This window comes from Quercus robur, chromosome 2, assembly GCF_932294415.1.
Source record: "Quercus robur chromosome 2, dhQueRobu3.1, whole genome shotgun sequence".
Classification (NCBI taxonomy): Eukaryota; Viridiplantae; Streptophyta; class Magnoliopsida; order Fagales; family Fagaceae; genus Quercus; species Quercus robur.
The window spans coordinates 21,300,656-21,323,742 of NC_065535.1; the positions used below are offsets into that span (position 1 = coordinate 21,300,656).

General features: G+C 35.8%; 1 protein-coding gene across 1 annotated transcript; it reads left to right on the forward strand.

Annotated features, from left to right (window-relative positions):
• The first annotated feature begins 7,998 nt into the window (after window positions 1-7,998).
• LOC126712865 (trafficking protein particle complex II-specific subunit 120 homolog) lies at window positions 7,999-20,586 on the forward strand. The gene is made up of 10 exons (XM_050412358.1): window positions 7,999-8,634; window positions 8,966-9,172; window positions 9,283-9,465; window positions 10,870-10,982; window positions 11,320-11,379; window positions 11,475-11,763; window positions 13,905-14,200; window positions 14,570-15,447; window positions 18,800-19,756; window positions 20,065-20,586. The coding sequence occupies exons 1-10, from the start codon at window positions 8,224-8,226 to the stop codon at window positions 20,283-20,285; spliced, it is 3,615 nt and encodes a 1,204-aa protein (XP_050268315.1). The 5' UTR covers window positions 7,999-8,223; the 3' UTR covers window positions 20,286-20,586.
• The last annotated feature ends 2,501 nt before the right edge of the window (window positions 20,587-23,087 follow it).

The window sequence follows — 23,087 nt, forward strand, 5'->3', positions numbered from 1 at the left end:
TTTTTTTTTTTTTTTTTTAAATTGATATTTTGATTAATTATTGGGAATATTTAGTACCAAATATTATGATTAATTATGTTATTACAACATATTGGGAATATTTGTTTATTTTTTGTTAGTGTAAATATTGTGATTAAATTATTTGCTAGTTTTAAAAAAAAAAATTAATATTGTGATTAATTATTGAGAATATTTAGTACCAAATATTGTGATTAATTATTTTATTACAACATATTGGGAATTTTTTTTTTTTTTTTTTGAGAATGTTTTTTTGTTAGTGTAAATATTGTGATTAATAATATGCTAGGTTTAAAAAAAAATTAATATTGTGATTAATTATTGGGAATATTTAGTACTAAATATTGTGATCAATTGTTAGGAATATTTAGTACTTTTAGGTTTTTATCATGGGTGTGAAATGGATTATGAGTATGAAATGGATTATGAGTTTGATACCTAAGATAGTATTTGTAGTTTTTTTAGTATAAATTATTTCAATATATATTTGTTTAAGATTTGTAACAGAGATTTCAATGGATAACTGGTTGGTATAATATTTTTATTCATCATAACTTATTTGAATGAGTTTTGAAAGTCATGCCTCTAGAATGATTTGGAATTTTAAAAGAATATGAAATAGGTAATGACTATTTTTGTATGTGACCTGAGGTGAGTATATGCAAATTTGGTTGAGGTTAGTATTGTTGACATTTCATACGCAAAGTTTTGTGATTAATGTTGATTGAGAGTTATAATTTTGTCACTAACACAATTACACTTGATGATCTATAGGTTGACAATGATCCATGTAAATATATACTACGGTGGAGCCCTTAGCAATGCCAACCCTTATAACGGATTCCCATTTCAAGGTCCAGGTATCCAGTGCTATTATATGATGATACACTGTAAGCTAAAGACCCTGAATGATTTGAAGATAAAAATTATGGAAGAGCTGCAAGTGAACCCTGCTTTGCATGACATACATATTACTTTCCATTCTCCACATGAAGTCCTCAATCAATGCATTAGTTACAGATATATGGCAATAACAAAAGACAAACATGTGAATATCATGTTTAACAAGATGCAGAAATGGGAACAAGTAGCAAATTTTGAGTTGTACGTCACTTTGTAACCGCGTGCGGAAGTTGGCATAAAGGAAATTGTACAAATAACTACATCTCTACAATTTGTAGTCCTAGATGATCGATGCACCACATTGGGAGGCTATACACCCCCTTTTCAAAAGACACCAACAACAATTAAGAGCGAACCTAACAATAGATATGAAGATCAATTTTGTACACATCGAGGTGAATCCTCTACACTTCCAGTAGTTGAAGATGAAGACGAAGACTGTGTTGATCATGCTGCCATTAATGGTGAAGATTTTGACGATAGAAATGAGTACTAAGAGAGGATTGAGGAAGGCGACTTTGACAGGGGTGTTGATGGCCATGAAATTACTCTCAATCCTCATGTTGATGATATGGCTGAATGTGATGAAGATGATGTGGACACTGCTATTAGAGTTTAGCATGTTACAAATACGACTCTTGTTTATGAACCTCCTACCTCATCATTTTATGCAAATACTTGGGAAAATATGGTTGATCCTGAAGTTGTTTAGCAAGCATTTGCTTCTTCCTAGAATGTGGACATGAATTTTAGTACAAGGTTGATTTTTGCGAATAAAGAGGTGGTGAAACATGCATTAACAATTTATGCTGCAAAGCATAATAGAAACTTTATGACTATTAGGTCGACCAAAAGTAAACTGTCTGTGAAATGCATGAATGGGTCACGCAAGTGGTACATTGGGACAGTCATGAAGCCTAAACTTAATGGGCTATGGATGGTCACATCTTATAGGGGTCCTCACAGTTGTATACCCCTTGGCCAAATGGGGAATGGCCAAATGGGACCCATTGAGCTTAATTTCAACTAGACCTTTGTGAAAATTTCTATCATGTTAGCTATTCATTTTTTCAATCCCATCTTGGAGACTTTGACAAGTAATGGAAAGAGTATAAAGTATAAAGTATAAAGTATATGTAATTTGCCAATTTATTTTTTATTTTCTTTATGTCCAAGGTTTTTTTTATCCCTTACTAGAAATAGAAAATGAATTGAATTCAACATGTTTTTTAATAAAAAATTTTGTTGCACTAAGCCACTAACATTGAAGAATACATGAGAGGTAGGATTTGCGCCCAATATAACCCTATCTAATTTACCACTAGTTTTGATGGGCTATAAAGGCCCAATTAGTGATGGGCATGAATCTGTGTAACCTTTATGTAAGGGTGTGCAATAGTCAACTAATCTAACTCAATCTAACTAATGGGCATGACTATGCATTCAAAGCTAGTAATACCATTGACAAACTTAGAATTTTATGAATGAAAAAAAAAATCAACATAATGTAAAAGGATAAGAAGAGAATATAGAAATTCAGCAGGTGATCAGTTTTAATTTTACCTCCCCTTCCCAAACAACGCACGATCAATGTTCTTTTAGAAACCTTAACACCGAACGATCCATGGGACAGGGACCGAACTCATCAACCCCCTCAACAGCAACGACAACCACACTACACAAAGTTTAGAGGGTCAAGAGTAATATAAGCACATATTCAAGATAAATTGGCAAGGATCTCAATGTATAGCAATGTATAGCCTAATTTCTTGCACAAACGATAAGTATGACAACCAACCACAAGGAATAAAGATACATATAAAAAAACTCAGTATGCTGCCAACAATTGTAAAAGCAAAGCTTTATGTTAAGATTAAAGAAAGAAAGCTAAATTTGCAGCACAATTCTGACATCGAACTCTTTTATGTTTATTATGCTTATTATGAAACCCAATTCTGACACCCCAACCCCTCACCCTTCTTTCTCTAATTAAGAGAGAAGTTGGGGGACCTCCTATTAAATTTTTAACCACTCAATATATTAGGTGATTAATTTACAAAACCCAAACAGTCAAAACTAGAACACTGAGAGAAACAAGAAAAATTAGGTGATTAATTTTTAACCACTTAATATATATTTCTTCTTTTCTTCTTAAAAAGCAAGAAAAATAAATAAATGATGTGACAAGAGTCAATTACAGACTAGTGCTCGTGTTCCCACGGCTAGGATATACAAATTGGCTTAAAATATTTGGTTTGTCACAGATAGAAACAATTAAAATCTATTATTGCATAACAAATTAGGGTGTTTTACATCTAGTTGTTCAAACTTTAAAAGAATTCGTAATCAGTTTTACAATTGCCATGGAAGTGTGATGAAATGAACTTCACTTGTGTCAAATCAAATTGGCAAACTAATTCCTTACTAGTATAATTCTTAGGAATGGCAACGGGTCAGGTTCAAGCCGGGTCTTTTCATACCCGAACCCAACCCACGGGTCTAAACCTGCGACCTGAACCGGCCCAATTACTAAACGGGTTTTTTTTTCCGGAGCCTAGACCCGCCCCACCGGGCTCCGTGGGCCCCGTTTAGCCCAACCAAAAAAAATTGAACTTAACGGCGTACACATACAAAATATGGTTGTGTTTGTCACAGTTTGTGTTTATGTAATGAGATTTTCATATATACATATAAAAGCATAACGAAATATTGAAAAAGTTTCTGGCATTCTCTTTTTTTTACTTTGAATTTGACATGTACGCATAAAATCCACCATATATTGTCTGAAGAGAGGCTGAATGCCACGAGACCTGAAGAAGAACTCAACGGCATCGTTGTGTCCGCCACTGTTGTGCCATACAATCTTAAAAAAAAAAAAAAATGAGTTTCCCTTTCAAACACAGATTCACAAACACAGATCCACAAACATAGATTCACAGAATCATAAACACAAACTCAGATTTGAGAGAGGACATGAACCCAAAAAAAAAAAAATGAACCCAAAAAAAATATTGGAGAACTCGGTCCACCAAGGCTCTATCTCCGATCTTGGACTCCTACTCGACCTCTCTCTATCTTAGACCACCAAGATCTCCGATGATCGGTGGTAGGCCTCTCTACCTGTCACAGCTTAAACCTCGCACATCTCTCTCTGATCTAACCTCCGTGCTTCTCCCTGGAAAATAGCAACCACCACGTGATGAGAGTGAAGGTGAAGGTAGGACGGTGAGTGAATGAGGGTGATGGTGAGGGTGACTGCCAGACTGGGTGAGACCGTGTGGGGTGGCTTGAGAGAAAATGAGACAGAGAGTTATTGAGGGTGAGGTGAGAGCACTGAGAGAGGTGGCTAGAGCTAAGAGATATCAGAGAAATGAGTTAGGGTTTGACATAAGTGATATATATATAGGTAGGTATTTTAGTAATTTTACTTAAGTTGTAAACGGGTCGGATTGGGTCTGGGTTCGGGCTGGGTTTTTGCTAAAACCCAGACCTGCTTCGGGTTTTTTTTTAAAAAAAACCCAACCTAACCCTATTTTTTATTAGGCCGAGTAAAATCCGACCCATTAGGGTCGGGCCGGACCAGATACCCATGGATCGGGTAGAAATTGCCATCCCTAATAATTCTCCTTTTCCCTATAATGAGCTTCATCTTTTATCAAACATTTGATAAAAGGTGAAATCAACTTCATCTTTTATATTGATATAAAACTATGGAGAGAGAAATGAGCTTCATCTTGTTAAACCTTAGGTTCTTTTATTATATTTAAACACATGGTTACATTTATCATTACAACATAAATGTGTTCAAATTTAATTGAAGAACTTAAAGAACTGTACTTAAGTTTTTACCATCACAAACTACAAACTCAAAAGCATTTGTAATTTTTTAGCTTTAACATGTGTTGGATGGTTTATATGATTTCGGTTGGTCTTGGCTCTGCTATAAGGTTAGTGACATAGTTTATATGGCTTTCCCCACTAACACCATTGCTAATTCCTGAAGTCTCTACCCTGCCCTCAAAACTAAGAGAGTTTTCTTGGTATTGTATAGCTCAAGACTATCAAATGAAATGGGTGTTGGATGCCCACATGGTGCACGTTTGGCTCTTCGTGTCATGATCACATTTGCTCTCTCTAAGGGTGCAACAATAGCAATTACTACACTTCTGGAGCGCAATGTTTGGGGAAAGCTTTATAGCAGAGAAGAAGAAGTTATTAGATATGTTGTTGGAATTATGCCACTGCTTACATTATCAGACTTCTTGGATGGATTCCAATGTGTACTTTCAAGTCTTAAAATTTAAGTCTCAAGTACTACTCATGTTCAATTGTTAATGATTGCTTGATTTTTCTTACTTTGATTCAAGTTCTTATAAAGTAATTTTTGTTTTGGCTATGTAGGGGCTGCTAGAGGATGTGGGTGGCAAAATCTATGTGCATTTATAAATCTTGGGGCTTACTATTTTGTGGGAATTCCTTCTGTTGTGATATTTGCTTTCGTCTTCCATTTTGGAGGCAAAGTAAGTCTCTCTCTCTCTCTTTCTCTCTCTCTTATATGTCTTACAAACTATATTGTGCCAATTTTTAAATAGGTAATAAAAAATAATTGATAAATTTATTTATTATATTATTAATGTGTTATCAGTCACATTCATTATCATGTCAATTTGCCAAAGACTCTATATTAATTATTTTAATGTTTTCCTATACTAATAATCATGTTGTGAAATTGATTTTAATTAGGGGCTTTGGATGGGTATCATATGTGGACTTTCTGTTCAAGTCGTGGCACTTGTAGTAGTATAACTTATTCGCTGATTGGGATAAAAAGGTAAGAAAATTTTATCAGTTTAGGCTCTTGATTTGTACTTAACCTATAGGAATCAAGTAACAAAATTTGCTCTACATAGATGGCAAAATATATATATATATATATACCACATATTTGATGCTCAATTATTTTGATTAAGAAAAAGTAAAAGGGATTAATAGATCATACAAGGATCAACCCCTTTTTCTCAACAATGAAACAACTTTATATAGATGATCCAAAGCCACCATAATAAACCATCAAAAAAATTTGCCATATTTTTTAAAATGATCTTGAAATGATCAGAAACCTAAAACCTTCTACATCAATCTAAAATACCCATATTCTATACTTCAACATATTTGGAATAAAAAACATTTCTAAAATAATGACCAGCATAATCAGAAACCCAATATCATATAAAAATAATAATAATAAAACAAAGTTTGCCCAAAAATTTTTACTTATATCACATAAAATCACAAACAAACAAACAAATAGCACAAGAAAACAAAAGGTTTCAAACACCAATGGAGAGAGAGAGAGAGAGAGAGAGAGAGAGAGAGAGAGAGTCCTTACTTGTGATAGACGTAGAGTCCCTACCAGTGGAGCCACCCAAAATCACTATCTAAGGGAGAAAATGACGGAGCGAGGCAGAGACGAGCGGAGAGTTTTTGAAGAGTGAGAGGGAATGGGACTGAGAGAGACTGTGAAGTTTGAAGCAGAGGGAAAACCCAGTTTGAAGAGTGAGAGTGAGAGGGAAAACCAAGTTTGAAGAGTGAGAGTGAGAAGACTCGGTGTGATTGAGTGTGTTTAAGTTTGAGTGATTTGTGTTTTGAGTGATCTGGACATGTGGAGGGCTGAACTGAAATCAAGTTCAAAAGACTCTTTTTCCGTTTAAACTAAATCGAGTCCAAAGGACTCGATTTCCTTTGAACCAAACTGAGTTCAATGAACTGGAGTTCTGTGCCTATGTGGACCAGATGTCCACCTCAGCTGTTGTCGCGATGGGAAAATCGAGTAAGTTATACTCAATTTATAACTCCAAAATTGAGTCCTTTAGTCTCGAGTTGTTAGATGCCAAATTAGTTTCAAAAGTGTGCTAACTAACAAAATAGTTTGGCTTTTAGTGTTATTTTCCAAAAAAAAAAAAAAACCCTTATGGGTCCATACATCAACTATTGACCCATACAAGTGAAATATTAAAATAAAAAAGTGTAATTTACCCTATAATTTGAGAGTTAATTTGTCATTATGTGTGCATACTCGTACATGTGTCTAGTATGGATTAAAAATTTTAGGACTGTTAAGCTAAGTTGGCTAACTCTACTTGTTTTTAAAACCATATCCTCCAATTTTGAAATGAGTTGAATATTATGACATCATCAAATATTTAAACAAATAGTAGAAGAATGGGGGTTTTGGAAAAAAATAAGATGCATAGGGTAAATAGGGAGTGTTTTGAACAATGAACCTGACATAAGAATTTACTGAGGAAAATGAATCATGCAGCCATTTATTTTGGGATTGTTCCCTTGCTCAAGTGGTTTGGCTTCGAGCCCCATTCTAAAATTCATTCTAGTAGCTTTCTAATTTTTGTTAAAGTATCCACTCCTTCAATGTTGTTGCAAAATGTAATTTTGTCCAATTGGTTGATTTCATGCGCTCAATTGGAATATGTTCATTGGAAGTATCTTGGATTCTTAAAGATATTAAATTTTTATGTGAAATTTTTGTTAAAATATCATTTGTTAGCCAATCTTTATAATGTAATTATGTTGTCTAGCTTTTGCTAGTGTTGCAAAAGAGATTTAGGGGTCCATTGTTGAAATGCTCCTATCTTTTTTCCATTGCATAACATTATTCTAAATAAATAAAGTCTACTATTATTTATGCTATATATATATATATATGTGTGTGTGTGTGACTCACATGGCATGGAAAGTGGAAACAATTATTCAAATTAAGTTTTGAATTATAAATTTATGAATTTAGTATCATTTAACTTTTTATTTATTTATTATAAATTAATAGTAGAGAAACGAGAGATTTGAATCGTGGATGTCTTCATTATAAATACTATGAGATATCAATTATTTGACTATTTAGCTTTTATAGATGAGAATGAGTTTACTAAATATTAAAAAAAAAAATCAATTTTTAACTTATTTTTTGTTTGATAGTTCTTTTTTATGAATAAAAACGAAAAAAGAGATAAGGAACTAGGATTAATTTTATTTTCTTGATACACCCATTTTAAATGCACAAAATGCATTTGTCCTGCAGCCAAACAACCCTCATTCACCCCATTTTCCTCTGCGGTCTGCTCTACCTTGCAATCATCCACCTCTAATTACTCCTCCTCACCTGTCTCTCGCTTCAGAACTGACACTGCTGTGGAATCCAAAATGACCCCGATCTGATACACCCATTCCCATTACAAAACGTTGCACCCTTCTTCACCACCACCACCATCCAATCCCCCCAAACCAATGGAGCCAGACGTGAGCATCGAGACCTCCTCAGTGATCCGAATCGCGGTCCTGCCGATCGGCACGGTCCCTCCGGGTCTACTCCGGGAGTACCAAACGATGCTTCTCCGGCAGCAGACGATTCCGCAATCGGCAATCAGCTCCTTCTACACGGAGCACCAGAAATCACCTTTCGCGCATCAGCCATGGGACACCGGTAGCCTCCGATTCAAATTCATACTCGGCGGAGCTCCACCGAGTCCCTGGGAAGATTTCCAGTCCAATCGCAAGATCCTCGCCGTAATCGGGATCTGCCATTGTCCTTCCTCTCCAGATCTCGATTCCGTTATCGATCAATTCAACTCCGCTTGCAAATCCTACGCCTCCGCTCTCGTCCACCGCTGCTTCGCCTTTTGCCCCGGCGATTCTCAGGTAAACCACTAAACCATTCTCTATTTTGTATTTTTCATTTCACGCTTGCATTTTGTAATTAGTTAGAATTACTTTGTATTTTTGATAAATTCGGTAGTTACAAATCGGTGAGGGGGATTTGAACTTTGGACAGTTGAGCTACAGTACTCTTGGCTAGAATTAGTTAGTTTGTTAACTAGTTGGTTAGTCTTGTGCTTACTCTAGTTATGTAATCAATACACAATCAATAATACCAAGAAGTTTATTTATCACATTCTCTATTTTTGATACTATGACTTTGCATTAAAGAAATGCGAATGGATCTTTGATGGTTGTTTGTTTCTCGTTGTAGCTAGAAGATGGCAGTAAAAAAGGAGGTAATTTGAAGTTGTTTCCTCCAGCGGACACTCAAACGCAAGAGATGCATTTACAGACGATGATGCAAGACATTGCCGCGTCTCTGTTGATGGAATTCGAGAAATGGGTGCTTAAGGCAGAATCTGCTGGAACTATTCTCAAGACGCCGTTAGATTCTCAAGCCAGTCTCAATTCAGAGGAGGTTTATTTTTAGGTGTCCTAGAGGAGAAATTGAATCTATATATTGAATTAATTTTACTCGGGTTGTTTGAAGTTGCAACTTAGTTACTTTTGCTTGGTAAAAAAATGCAGGTCCTCAAGGCGAAAAAGCGAAGGCTTGCCCGGTCACAAAAGACTATAGGTGATTACTGTTTGTTGGCAGGATCGCCTGTTGATGCTAGTGCCCACTACTCAACTTCACAGGAACTTGCAAGGTTGACTAGCGATTACTTTTGGTATGCCGGTGCATTGGAGGGTGGTGTTTGTGCCTTATTGGTATGCTTTTTTGCTTTCTATTTTTTCTTTTTGTTTTTAGTTTTCATTTTTCTTCTCATATAGTTTAGATCATTGTGCTTTCCTGGTAGGCTGTTTTGTTTTCAATATGTAGGACTTATCTTCCTTTCAATATATGGCATGTTGTACATGACCAGATAGGCAGACACACAACTATTGCAATCGCTTGTGTCAGACACCTAAACTGAAAATGACAAGAGGATTAACTCATTATTACGTCGTAGATAAGAATGCCTTTCTTTACAGATTAAATGTAAATATAAAGTTTTTCTAATTAATTTTGTTATGAGATGCTTACTCCCAAGGATAGTACATATGTCTAATTGTATATAATTTCCATAAAGAACTTATAAATTTATCTATCTTTGTATCTAGATTTTACAAACTCTGATAAATGATTTTATGTCATTGGGATGTGTTGTAAGCCCATAAGTCAAAGTAAAATATCAAATTGGGAGCAATAAATAATTAACTACTATAATTTTTTAAGCAAAGTTCTGCTTGGGCATAGGAGTTGGGTCTTAGGTTTAACGCTTGCATTGCAAATTTAAAAGATGAAAAGTTCATTGGATTGGCTCCATCTACTGACAAATTTGAACTTCCGTAATAATTGCACGCCGAATTTAGTTAGTAATTGGAAAGTAATTGATCAGTTGTGAGTTGTGACTAATGTTGGGAATACGTGAGAATTGTTTTAAGGACCTGCAACATCATTGTGATCAAATGACTGCTTAGTGTATTGCGTGAATAAAGATCAAGCAACCAATAAAAGGTATATGGTTGTTGTAAGATAAATGCTCCATTTGTTTCGCAATAAAATGTTATCAAAACATTTTCAGTTGTTCGGTGTGACATAATTTTTTTTTCAAGCACAAACCACAAAAACAGGTGCCTCCCAACCACCAGATTTGGGTTGGGGGGGGGGGGGGGGTGAGCCATTGTGTGTTTTTTTAATATGTTTTGCCAATTTTTTTGTGTGGGTAAAATTGTTTACAAAGGATTTTACGGTCAACACAAAAATTTTTCAATTTTGACCAAATTTAACAATAAAACAAACACTGTAAAATGCTAACAATGTTTTCCTGAAAAAATTATAGCGAAACAAACGGAGCAAAAATGTAGTTACACAAGTTTCTGAATTATGTATGATAGCAAAACAGATTTCTTGCTTTTCTAGTGCACATCCTTATGTTTGGTCAAAATGAACTTTCTAAACTGTTTAAAATGCAGTGAATCATCGCCATAAATATTGAATATCTTATTATAATTTTTACTTAGGTCAACTCTTGATTGATCTCGGACCTGCACATGCAGACTCTCTGCACATCTATGCCCTTAGTTTACATACACATTATTTGTTTATTTACTTAATTTTCCTGTTATCAGTTAGACCGGATGGGCCAAAAGGATCCAGCTATGGAGGAAGAGGTTAGATATCGATATAATAGTGGTGTCATTGTGCACTACAGGAAGTCATTTATTCAAGACAATGCTCAGAGGTAATTGATGCCTCTTTTAATTGGCATAAGGTGCTTGCCCCCGATAATAAGAGTTAGCAATAAGGCTCTCTTCATATTAGTTCTTTTTTCTTTTCTTTTTTTTTGCTCTGGTTTTGTTTACAATTAATTACATTATGTTAATTGTCAAATATATATGGCTGTAAAATGTATATGGTTGATGCATCCTTCTGCTTATATAACACAAATTTGGGCTTCCCGTTTGTTTCAAATTCTAGTTAGTTCTGTAAATAATATTGTTTTTGGTGCTTCATTACCTTCTTTGTTATTGGAAGCTCTTAAAAGTAACATTATATTTATTTTTATGTTTTCTATGCAGAGTTTCACCCCTAAGCTTTGAACTTGAGGCTACACTAAAATTGGCAAGGTTCCTTTGCAGGTATAGTTTTTGTTGAACCTTTATATATAGTGTAAACTATTCTTCCGAAAATAATTTCTTCATCTTACTTGTCTTTTTCTTTTAACCTTTTACAGAAGAGAGCTGGCTAAGGAGGTAGTGGAGTTGTTGACCAGTGCTGCCGATGGTGCTAAATCATTGATTGATGCCAGTGATAGGCTCATATTATTTGTTGAAATAGCTCGGTTGTATGGGACTATTGGTTATCAGCGAAAAGCTGCCTTCTTTTCAAGGCAGATTGCTCAGTTGTATCTGCAACAAGAAAATAGACTGGCTGCTATAAGTGCCATGCAAGTTTTGGCAATGACAACAAAGGCATATCGTGTTCAAAGTAGAACATCCACCTCTGAACATTCTCTTCCGAATGTGAGTATATGAGTATTAAGCAATAAAAGATGTGACCAGATTTTTGGGGGACTTGGGAGTGTGTATTATCTCAACCATTGCCATGATTTATGCGGTTGAGACATCACATGTTGGTAGTCTGTCATCCATGATTGTAGTATTCTCATGGTACTGGCTAGCAATGGTCCTTTTTCATGACTTGAATTCTGTTATCTGACCAAGCCATTCCTGTCTAAAGATGCATCTCCCATAAACCCCTACCAAACATCAATCTAATTATTTTTGAAACTCTTTTCGGCATTATATGACCCCAAAGGGTTGCTTATCCAAAAATTGTAGAGCCTTAAATTTTTAGATGTTGGTGATTGAAAAAAAGCTTGGATGTTCTAGCTTAAGATGAAAGAACTGATCAGATGGATGGATGAAATGCGATCATCTAAACTTCTGAAGTATTCAAATGTTTCTGATCTCCATGAGACCTTCCTACAATGACAGGGGGCCCAAATGGAAGACAGCAGACATACTCCTTGAACCATCTTTGGGCAGTTTGTTATGCTGATAAATAAAACAAAGATATTATACATTCACATCTTTAATTTTATAAGACTAACAAGATCTAGCCCCCTCCCCCCCCACCCCCCCTTCTCTCTTTTACAATAGGTTTGATGATGCTGGCCTCACTTGGTGATTCTCTATTTCTTGATGTTAATTTATGTAAAACCTTTTTCAATATCTTTGAACCATGGTGTACTTATACGAGCTTTTGCTCTCATTTTCTTGGCTAGGAGTGCCAAGTTAAATTTACTAACACAAATAAGGTTTCACTGATTTTATGTTATATGCCTGTGTGATCTCAATTTTCCTTTTTGGTGAGGGGGGCCTGCCTGGGGGGAGGGTGGTGGGGGGTGTTCTTACTAAGCCTTCGTTTGGGAGTTCATAAAGGAATGGAATGAGTAAATTGTAAAGGAATAGAAAAGAATTGAATGCATTTGAGTAATGGAAAGGAATTGAATGGAATTAAGTAATCTTGTGTGATGAGGAGACTGTGGATCACCTTTTGATCCATTGTAAGTTTGCATCTGCTTTGTGGAGTGAGGTCCTTAGTATGTTTGGGGTTCAGTGGGTGATGCCGGACACTATTGTTTCTCTTCTTTTTGCTTGGAGGAATTGGTTGGGAACTTACTCTTCAAAGGTTTGGAATTTGGTACCAGCTTGCCTTATGTGGTTAGTATGGAAGGAACGCAATGCCCGAACTTTTGAGGACGTTGAGAGTCCTATAGATAGGTTGAAGACCTTGCTTGCTAGGACTTTGTTTTAGTGGTCTTGTATTTGGGGGCTTACGCATTGTAGTTCCTTGTTTGATTTCCTTAACTCTATTAGTCTTTCCTTATGATTTGATTGTATCTGTTTCAAGGGCAGTGTGTTTACAATCGTAAACACATTGTTCTTTTTCATCAATAAAACTCTTATTATCTATAAAAAAAAAAGTAATCTTGTTTGAATGTTTTAAAATAAAGGAATGGAATATAAGTAATCTTGTTTGGGAGTAATATAGAAGGATTGGAATTGAATCATTTTATAACAATATTACTATTATACCTTTATTTTAAAATAAAGAGCTGAATGTATAGGGGTATTTTGGAAGTTTTAATGAAAATTTTATTAAACTTAACTCTATTCCCTTTTATTCTTCCAAATTTTGAGGGGAATGAAAATTTGAGGTTTTAAGGGAAAAGAGAGGAATGAGTGTCCCTTCCTAACATTTCCATTCCCTCCTACTTAAACTACCAACAAGAGAATGGTCTTTCCATTCCTTCCATTTAAACTCCCAAACAATGGAATGGAAGGAATCTTCTATTTTTTTTTTCATTCCATTCTGTCCTCCCCAACAGAGTGTTAGTATACAGCCGATGACTTGGGGGTATAAATTTTGTGTAGTGTTAAGTGAACTTGAATTTCAGTGATGGAAGGATATGCTAGCGTACTTAGTGGCATACTGTGAGTAATAATTTGCTCATTTCATTTATGTCTTTCTATTAAGTTTTTTAGAAGTACAATATTAGTTTTTTCTTTTCTTTAAATAACTTCATGTTCTGTTAAATTTGGACTCTGCCTTGCATATTCTGGAAATAATTTCTTCTTCTACCTTTGTTTCTTTACAGAAGCAAATCGGATCAAGTCATTTGGATGGTGGAAAAATGCATCATCATTCAGTAGTCTCCCTATTTGAGTCTCAATGGAGCACCCTGCAGATGGTCGTGCTGAGAGAGATACTGCTTTCTGCAGTTCGTGCAGGAGATCCTCTTGCTGCATGGAGTGCAGCAGCACGCCTGCTAAGATCTTATTACCCTTTAATTACACCTGCTGGGCAAAATGGCCTTGCTAGCGCACTCTCAAATTCATCAGACAGACTTCCATCAGGAACTCGCTGTGCTGATCCCGCCTTGCCTTTCATAAGGTGCTCAATGTCCATTAGTTTTTTTTGGTAATGCCAATAAGTTCTAGGTCAAGTGGCACCTCACCTTGAAAGAGCAAGGTGGAGGGTGAGTTTTCATGGACTCAATACCCACTTGACATGTGTAACTTACCAATAAAAAAACATTTTTTATAGTAAAGCTTAATAGCATTTAAATTATTTACTGAGTCTTACTCCTTGTGATGTGGGGGCTTGGTGCACTTAATCAGTGGATTTTGAAATCTATTATCTTCATTGGGTCCTGATCAGTAATGTCAAGGATGAGGACAAATCACTATTAGTCTATCCTCCTTTTCATTTTAATTTGTGGAATAACCTAGATAATTTATATTAATTTTGAATGGAATGCAGGCTTTATTCTTTTCCTCTCCATCCCTCACAAATGGACATTGTAAAGCGGAATCCAGAAAGAGAAGATTGGTGGGCTGGATCTGCTCCTTCTGGGCCTTTTATTTATACACCATTCAGCAAAGGAGAGTCAAATGATAGCAGCAAGCAAGATCTGATCTGGGTGGTTGGAGAACCTATCCAGGTCTTGGTAGAGTTAGCAAATCCATGTGGCTTTGACTTAAGGGTTGATAGTATATATCTTTCTGTGCATTCAGGAAATTTTGATGCTTTCCCAGTTAGTGTTAATCTTCCGACCAATTCATCAAAGGTGATCACCCTATCAGGAATCCCAACTTCAGTTGGGCCAGTGACAATTCCTGGCTGTATGGTCCATTGTTTTGGTGTTGTTACTGAACACCTGTTTAAAGATGTTGACAATCTTTTACTTGGAGCAACACAAGGACTTGTGCTTTCTGACCCATTTCGGTGCTGTGGGTCTGCAAAGTTGAGGAATGTATCTTTTCCAAATATTTCTGTTGTACCACCGCTTCCATTGCTAGTGCCACATGTTGGTGGTGGTGATGGGGCCATTATATTATATGAAGGTGAAATTCGTGATCTGTGGATTAACCTGGCTAATGCTGGTACAGTTCCAGTTGAGCAGGTGCATATTTCACTGTCAGGGAAAAACCAAGATTGTGTCATCTCAGTGGCATATGAAACCTTAAAAGCTGCCCTCCCTTTGAAGCCTGGTTCAGAAGTGACAATACCTGTGACCTTAAAAGCCTGGCAGCTTGGCTTAGTGGATCCTGATCCTGCAGCTGGCAAGAGTGCCTTTGGTAGCATGATGAGGCATTTCAAAGATGGAAGCAGCCCCACAGTGGTGATCCATTATGCAGGTACATGCGTTGAACTACACCCATAATATTGCTCTCTCTCTCTCTCTCTCTCTATTGATGAATTTATGTATTATTAGCTCTGATAGTATCTAGAAAATCCACCAATTCACCATGACAAGTTCCACCAGCTGTAAATACCCGCAAGTTCTTATCATAACAAAATTCTATTATGGTCTGAATTGGGGCCATACACCCCAGAGGAAGCTATTAAATTACCAACCAGTCAACCACACCTAAATTTGCATGAAATTGAGTACATACCTTTTGCGACCTCAATCATCTCCACCACCCCGTCCCATAGCAACAAATTGCCTCCTAAGTTCCCTTCAGCCTCCAAGAAATCCCAATTTACAAACTGACTGCCCCACAAACTGTCAAACTCCTCACCGCTGCTCTGTTAAGAGCCTCCATATTAGTTTCATGTAAACAATGTCACCCTCCACATTCTGAGTGAATTTTTAACCCTCTTATCTCTTTTCTCTGTCATTTAGACCTGTGATGTTCCATAACGTGATCCTAAAATTCATGATACCAACTGTAAAGCCCTATCCTTTCTACCGCAACCCCTATTATCTCTTCCCCTTGTGTCATAGTTCACAGATGAAGCTAAAAGTTTTTAAGTTCCCTCACCCTTTCATACCTAGTTTCAGGCTTTTCATTTTCTGTAGTCTAGTGTTCTTTGTAGCCCTCCATCAACCTTCAATAGCCATAGACAACCTCGTAGCTTCTTCCTATGCCCGTCAAAAGAAACTCCCCAAAATCTACTGAACTCCCTAATTCATTTCATTACTCAATCCAAGGGTTGAGTTTGGCACCAGTCCACAGAATCCTGGTGGTCCTGATGTACGTTCAGGCTGTGGCTTTGTAGCCTCGCACTCTTGGTTCACCAACAGCCACATTTGGGACCTTCCCTTGCTCTTCAATTCGAGCCTCCCATTTAAAAAACCTTGGACATTGTCACGCTAGGCCCCACCTACAAGACTTAGTTAATCATCTTCTCTAGGATCTTCACTTTGGTGAAGAACCTCATCATGCTGTTTAAGTGCTACAGACTAAATCTTTGCTTTCTTTTCTTTGTTTTTTTATCCCACCATATTTCTTTTTCCTTTTTTTTTGTTGTCTCCTGCTAATTGTACCAATTCTTCACACATTAGCATCTCTAAAACCCAAACTCTCACTTCTCTACTCAACCAAACCACCCTTATTTTTTTGGATCTTTCCCCCTTTGACATTTTATTTAGTCCCCTCTCTCTTTTTATCTTAACCTATCTTCCCCATCCTGGGGATTTTCATTTTCATTAAAAATGGCCATCTTAGCTTTGGGCTTCTTGAATTGGCCTAATGGCGTTGATGTTGTTGGTCCTGATGATCATGGCGTTGTTGAAATTACAGGCCAACTGTACTACTTTATGCTGGACCCAATTAGGTTTATGAAACATGTGCTAGCCATCAGGTTTGGGAGGAGGAGTGATGAAGGTGGTGGAGAGGGACAAATTGGATTTGTTTTGGGTCTAGTGGAGGAGGAGGAGGTGAGTGCAGGGGAGGTCCAGGCAGTGGGGCTAGAGGGTGGTATTGGTGAAGGTTTGGCTGGTGCAAGTGAGGGAGTGGACCAGTGAGTTTAGCAGAGCCTAGAGAGAAAGGACTAGACAAACTAGAGCAGCGGATTAATGAGAAACCATTGGGAGAGTAAGAAATTTTGCAAAATAAAGTTACATGGAAAGCAATGCTTTCCTCACTATTGGATCTCGTGAAAATTAATCATTTAGAATAGGTTTTGATTTAAATCCAACCCCTACATTAAAATATGAGTATAAGATTCAATTTGGAGAATTCTTTTTCAGTCATCAAGTTTAAGTTAACTTGATCTAGACTCTAGTTCAGTTGTTTTGGCTGAGGATTTGTTAGGTAAGGTATTAGTGTACATTAATGGCTAAAAGACCAATATGGCTACAATGAATACACTTGGATATTTTCACAAGATCAGTACAATCATAATCTGGTGTCGCTCATGTTTGTAAGTAATATGATGGAAGTTCAATAAAAAACATTGACATTTTAAAGATAAGACATTGTAGCTTAACTAGTTGGCTCTTCCTAGTGTTTTCAATGGAGACATCCAGTGTTCAAATCCACTTAACCCCAACTATTGAATTTAAAAAAAGAAAAAAGAAAAAAGAAAAGGTTAAAGGAAAAAGAAAAAAAGAAAAAAAAGAAAAGAAAAGAAAAAAGACTTCAGGTTCTCATTCTTTAACTAACTAATTGTTGCTCCTGCTGAATGGATATTTAATTCCAAAAAGACTACTGTTTTTACTTTTAATTTTAATCTTAAATCTTCACAGAATTTCCTGCATCTTGTTTTATCATGGAGGAACATTTGAAACACAGTTTTTGAAATTTGAAAATGAATTGTTAAGCATCCAACCCAAAAACTTTGGGGAGAAGTCAACTAGTTCGTAAGCACATATGAAAATACACACCTAATTAATTTGGGACTCTTAAACACACCCTATCGCCTCCAAATTCCTAGAGCCAATAAATAATAAATGGGGCTTTGATACTATGCTAGAGCATCCAACTCAAAAGCTTAAGCTATTAGGTGGAGAGGCCTTACAAGTATATATACCTACAACAAAGCACACAGTACACACTCAACTGATGTGGAAGTTGCACCTCATCTCATGTTCAAGCCACTGGCGATAGAAATCACAAGTCTAATGACCCAGCTGGAACCGAAATAAACATAAATGGGCCTAGAGCATAAAGTCTAATAACAAATAAACTGTTTCTGATTTTGAACAGAGTGGGTGATTCAAACTTTGAATCTGTCTCTACTCTATACTTTCATGTGTCAAGCTTCAATCTTTAAGGGAGAGTCTAAGGCCACACATGAAGGTGAGTGTTAGAATAATGGATAAATAATTAATAAATTCCTTTTATCAGTTTAGGCTTTGGGGATAAGTGGTATTTATGAGGAGTTATTAGCGCATCCAGATGTGGGGAGCCTTCCATTGGTGCATTATACTTCTTAAACATCTGCACTGTGAATTGAAGAATGGACTTTTTAGGTCATTTATAGTCTCTCTTGTCTATGGAAAGGAGGCAGAATAATTAATTTTGTTTTACGTTTTCGGTTATTTATTTGTTAAGGAGGTCAATAGTTCGAATCTCCTCTTCTTCCTCCCACGAGGGCCAAAACTTACAAAAAGAATTTGTTTTTCGTAATTTTCTTTGGTTACATTGAAATATTGATTGGGCTATAGCTCTCCAAGTACCATTTGTATTACTTATGGCATAAACATTTGGTAGTTTTACTTTCTGACAGTAGTAATTCTCTTTTCATTTTGCTTTTCAGGGTCTCTGTCAAGTTCTGGAGATCCTTCAACAGTTGGATCTTCTGTGCCTCCTGGAAGACGACTGGTTGTTCCCTTGCAGATTTGTGTTTTGCAGGGTTTGTCCTTCGTAAAGGCTCGATTGCTTTCAATGGAAATTCCTGCACATGTGGGTGAAAACCTTCCTAAGCCAGTTCATGTTGATAGTCAATCTACTGAAAGAGCTATTGGTTCTGAAAGTAAATTAGACAGATTGGTGAAAATTGATCCTTTCAGAGGAAGTTGGGGACTTCGTTTTCTTGAACTTGAGTTGTCTAATCCAACTGATGTTGTGTTTGACATTAGTGTTTCTGTCCAGTTGGAAAACCTCAGCAATGCGGATAATGATTCTGCTGACCAAGATGCCGTTGAATATGGTTATCCTAAAACAAGAATTGATAGAGATTGCTCTGCAAGGGTATTGATACCGCTGGAGCACTTTAAACTACCTATTCTTGATGGTTCTTTCTTTATGAAGGATATTCAGGCAGATGGTCCAACTGGCAGCAGAAATTCAAGTTTTTCAGAAAAGAATGCTAAGGCTGAACTTAATGCTTCAATCAAGAACCTCATTTCTAGAATAAAGGTCAGATGGCAATCAGGGCGGAATAGCTCTGGAGAATTGAATATCAAGGATGCTATACAAGCAGCACTTCAGGCATCTGTAATGGATGTACTGTTGCCAGATCCATTGACATTTGGCTTCAGGCTTCTTAGAAATGGTCTTGAGCCTGCAAAACTTGATTCACCCAATGAGTTAAATAGTAGTGTTCAATCTTCTGCATCTAAAGGTCCTGTACTGGCACATGACATGACTCCTATGGAAGTTCTGGTTCGTAATAACACTAAGGATTTGATTAAAATGAGTCTCAGTATTACATGCAGAGATGTAGCTGGAGAAAATTGTGTAGAGGGTGCCAAGGCAACTGTCTTATGGGCTGGTGAGTTTCTTTCATGATGTGTTTATATTGAGTGTTCCGGTTTCGCAAATCTACTATAATCATTTGATGCTAGTTATTTACATTGTATAATTGTTGCACTATTAAGTTCACAAACTAGAATATTGCCACACTTCTTTTGAGAGGCTAATCAGGATCCTGCCTATGATGATTTTGAAAGCATGCCAATTTATTGTTATGAAAATCTTTTGAGTGTAACATAGGCATATAAAAGACACGAATTTCTTTGTTATCCCCATTATTAAAAACCTATTGACTAGTTTTTATTCTTTTTCTTAATTTTATTTTAGGTATTTTGAGTGGGATCACAATTGAGATTCCTCCACTTCAAGAAATCAAGCATTCTTTCTCTTTGTATTTTCTTGTCCCGGGTGAATATACATTGGTAGCTGCTGCATTGATAGATGATGCTAATGACATCCTCAGGGCTAGAGCAAGGACTCATTCCCCCGATGAGCCAATCTTCTGTTGTGGACCTCCGTATAATGTCCGTGTCATTGGGACTGCCTGATAGTTTTTGGTCTGTCCTTATTGATTGGAAACTCCCATAGCAGATAATAGTAGATTAATTAAAGGGTTGCTGCTCATAGTAGACAAAAGTGCCAATTTTTTATATGGGACCGGCAAGAGTTATGCATTGCCTTTTCTTCTTTCTCTCTTTCAGTGAATCACCTTCTACTGAAAGTTAAAGTTTCTTCCTTATTTTTTTTTTTTTGGTGTTGTTATGAAAAAAAAATGTATAACTAGATCTGTAGCTGCTTGTATATCGATGTTTTAAGCATTATATTGAAACACTTTATTTTTTCTAGGCATTTTGATGTTGTATCATATTGTTAAAAAAAGTTGTTACGTTTTTTTACACCAATATATTCTGAAACCATTTTTTTTTTTATCCGTTCTCCTGATGCTATTTGCAATCTGATTATTGAAAATGCATTGATGGTTCATCATAGGATAAAATTGAACTATTATATGAAATCTATGTAGAAATAAATGAAATCCATGTTGACTAATATCCAGATTTTCTGATTATTTATGAAATAGTGCAAAGTGAAGTTGAACTCTTAAGATCAAAGCTTGCTGAATCTAAAGGCCTATAAGACTCCTGGTATTTGGATGTGTTCTTTTTCTGAGTGCTGCATATTTTCTTAATTCATGATAATCCACTCTAGCTACTGTTCCGTGCAATATTAGATCTGGTTAAATGATTAAAATGTCCTAGATAATTGAAAAAGAGATAGGACGTGAAATGAGTTGAAAAAGAGAGGTAGTAAATGGTTAAATCTGAATAATTCAGCCAAAAATAATAATAATTCGGAATTGACAAAGAGATAGTCACGAATGAGTCTAAAAAGGATTGAGAATTGAGATTGATTAATTTATAGTTGATAAATAGATAGGACTGTAATAATTAGTAAATGAATCTATGAAGGATTGTAAATGGTTAATTTAGAAGTGATAAAGATATCAACGTTGCTGGCATCGGAGTAGTTATTCAAGCTCTTCAGAGTGGCGATGCAGATCTGTCCGAGTATGTTTATGTGATTGAAGATATCCTCTTCCAAGTTAACGAGTTAAGTTTTTTCTGTTTCTGTCATGTTAAACGCAATTGTAATTGTGTTGCTGATGCCCTGGCTAAAAAAAGCCAAATTCTGTGTTTTGATTGATGTTCCTTAGTTATGTTCAATAAAATACCAATCTGGTTTCTCAAAAAAAGAAGAAGAAGATAAAGAGATAATGTAGTGCGTGAAAAAAAGATGGTGTGAATGATTAATTTAGAATTGATAAAGATATAGGTCCGTATAGATGTCAATCAAGTGTAGCAAGGTCGAATTAGGGTGTCCCTTCCATGCAAGAAAAACCTGTGTAAAACAGGAGCATGCCGTTTCGAGATAGGGTGCATAGTGGAGATATTTTGTCATCCCTAATTAGATGGTTAGAGAGAATTAAAAAGAGTGATGATAATGAGAGTGCTAAGAGAGAATAATACAAATGTATTTAGGAGATGATAATACAAAATTAAATTATAAATCAGATATTAAAAAAATTAAATTTTATATTGGAGGTGAGATAAAAGGTTAGATGGGATAGGGTAAGCAAAATTCATCCACTATTATAGATGGGAAAAACCTTCACATGTCAGAAGGGATAGAGAATTTTTGTCATCCCTACCTCTGTATATATATTAAATGAGCTGAAATTTGTTCAAAACATTTCCTTAGTTATGAAAAAGATCCAAATATCCAATACACATTTAGGTCAAGTGTTGTGCCCCAAGTTTTGCCATTTACCTAAATGGTCACAATTCCATTTGCACTTTGTAGGCCCTACTCTTTAGTAAATATTTTGTATTTACTTATTTACAGCTCTCGTCTTCCTTCTTCTTTTGTTTTTGGTTTTTTTTGGTGTCTAGGTTACTAGTTGTGTTGCTCATTGCATCATGACCACCTCTCCACCCAGCAGAATGGATAGTAAATTTGACATTAAGTGTGTTTAAAGTTGGTCTCAATAGTGGGTTAGAATTGAGTCTCATCAAAGGACTTGGACCCCTTTGCATTTGTCCAACAAGGGATTTTCTATGCGTTTTTTTATTTTATTATATATATATATATATATATATTTTTATGAAGGATTTTCTATGCGTATTAAACCACTATAGGATCATATATTTTATTATGTTATACTTTAACTCTTTTGTTTCTTTTATTGTGTCATATTTCCCTTTCTTTCATACAAATATACAACTCAAAAGCATATTTTTTTGCACTTTGAAGCAAGCAACGAACTTCGAAGAATGATTGATACCCAGGTAATCTTAGTCGTAAACGATGGATACTAGGTGTTGTGTGTATCAACCTATGTGGTGTTGTAACCAAACATTAAGTATCCCATCTAAGAAGTGCATTTGCAAGAATGAAACTCCACAGTCCACAAGGCTAATAATTGGAGTCCTCTAAATAACACCCAGTATATGAGATGCTAATGGTTTTTGAATAGCTTTTATTAGAATTGTTAAGCTAGCTTTCTATGTATCCCTTTTCTATTTTCAACTTTGATAAGATATTGATTCTATAAAAAAATTTAAACAAAAGGAAAAAAAGAAAAGAAAAAAGAAGACTTTAATAAGATACAGGATTAGAATAACAGATTCAAGCTTTTGGGGTTTTATTGGGTCATAATTTATAACCATTTGGGCTTGGACCATTTACTGGAAAGCCCATAATTAGTGACACATGAAGATTCAATATAACCTATTGGTATCTTTTAATTTTTGACTTAATGATAATGCAGATTAATCATCATAGAACAAACA

What these genes read in the sequence shown, in the direction of transcription:
- LOC126712865 (XM_050412358.1), top strand. Translation starts at nt 8,224, where the DNA reads ATGGAGCCAGACGTGAGCATCGAGACCTCCTCAGTGATCCGAATCGCG. An exon ending in CCAGTCTCAATTCAGAGGAG is followed by an intron (nt 9,173 to 9,282) that starts GTTTATTTTTAG and finishes AAAAAAATGCAG; the next exon opens with GTCCTCAAGGCGAAAAAGCG. An exon ending in GGCAACTGTCTTATGGGCTG is followed by an intron (nt 19,757 to 20,064) that starts GTGAGTTTCTTT and finishes ATTTTATTTTAG; the next exon opens with GTATTTTGAGTGGGATCACA.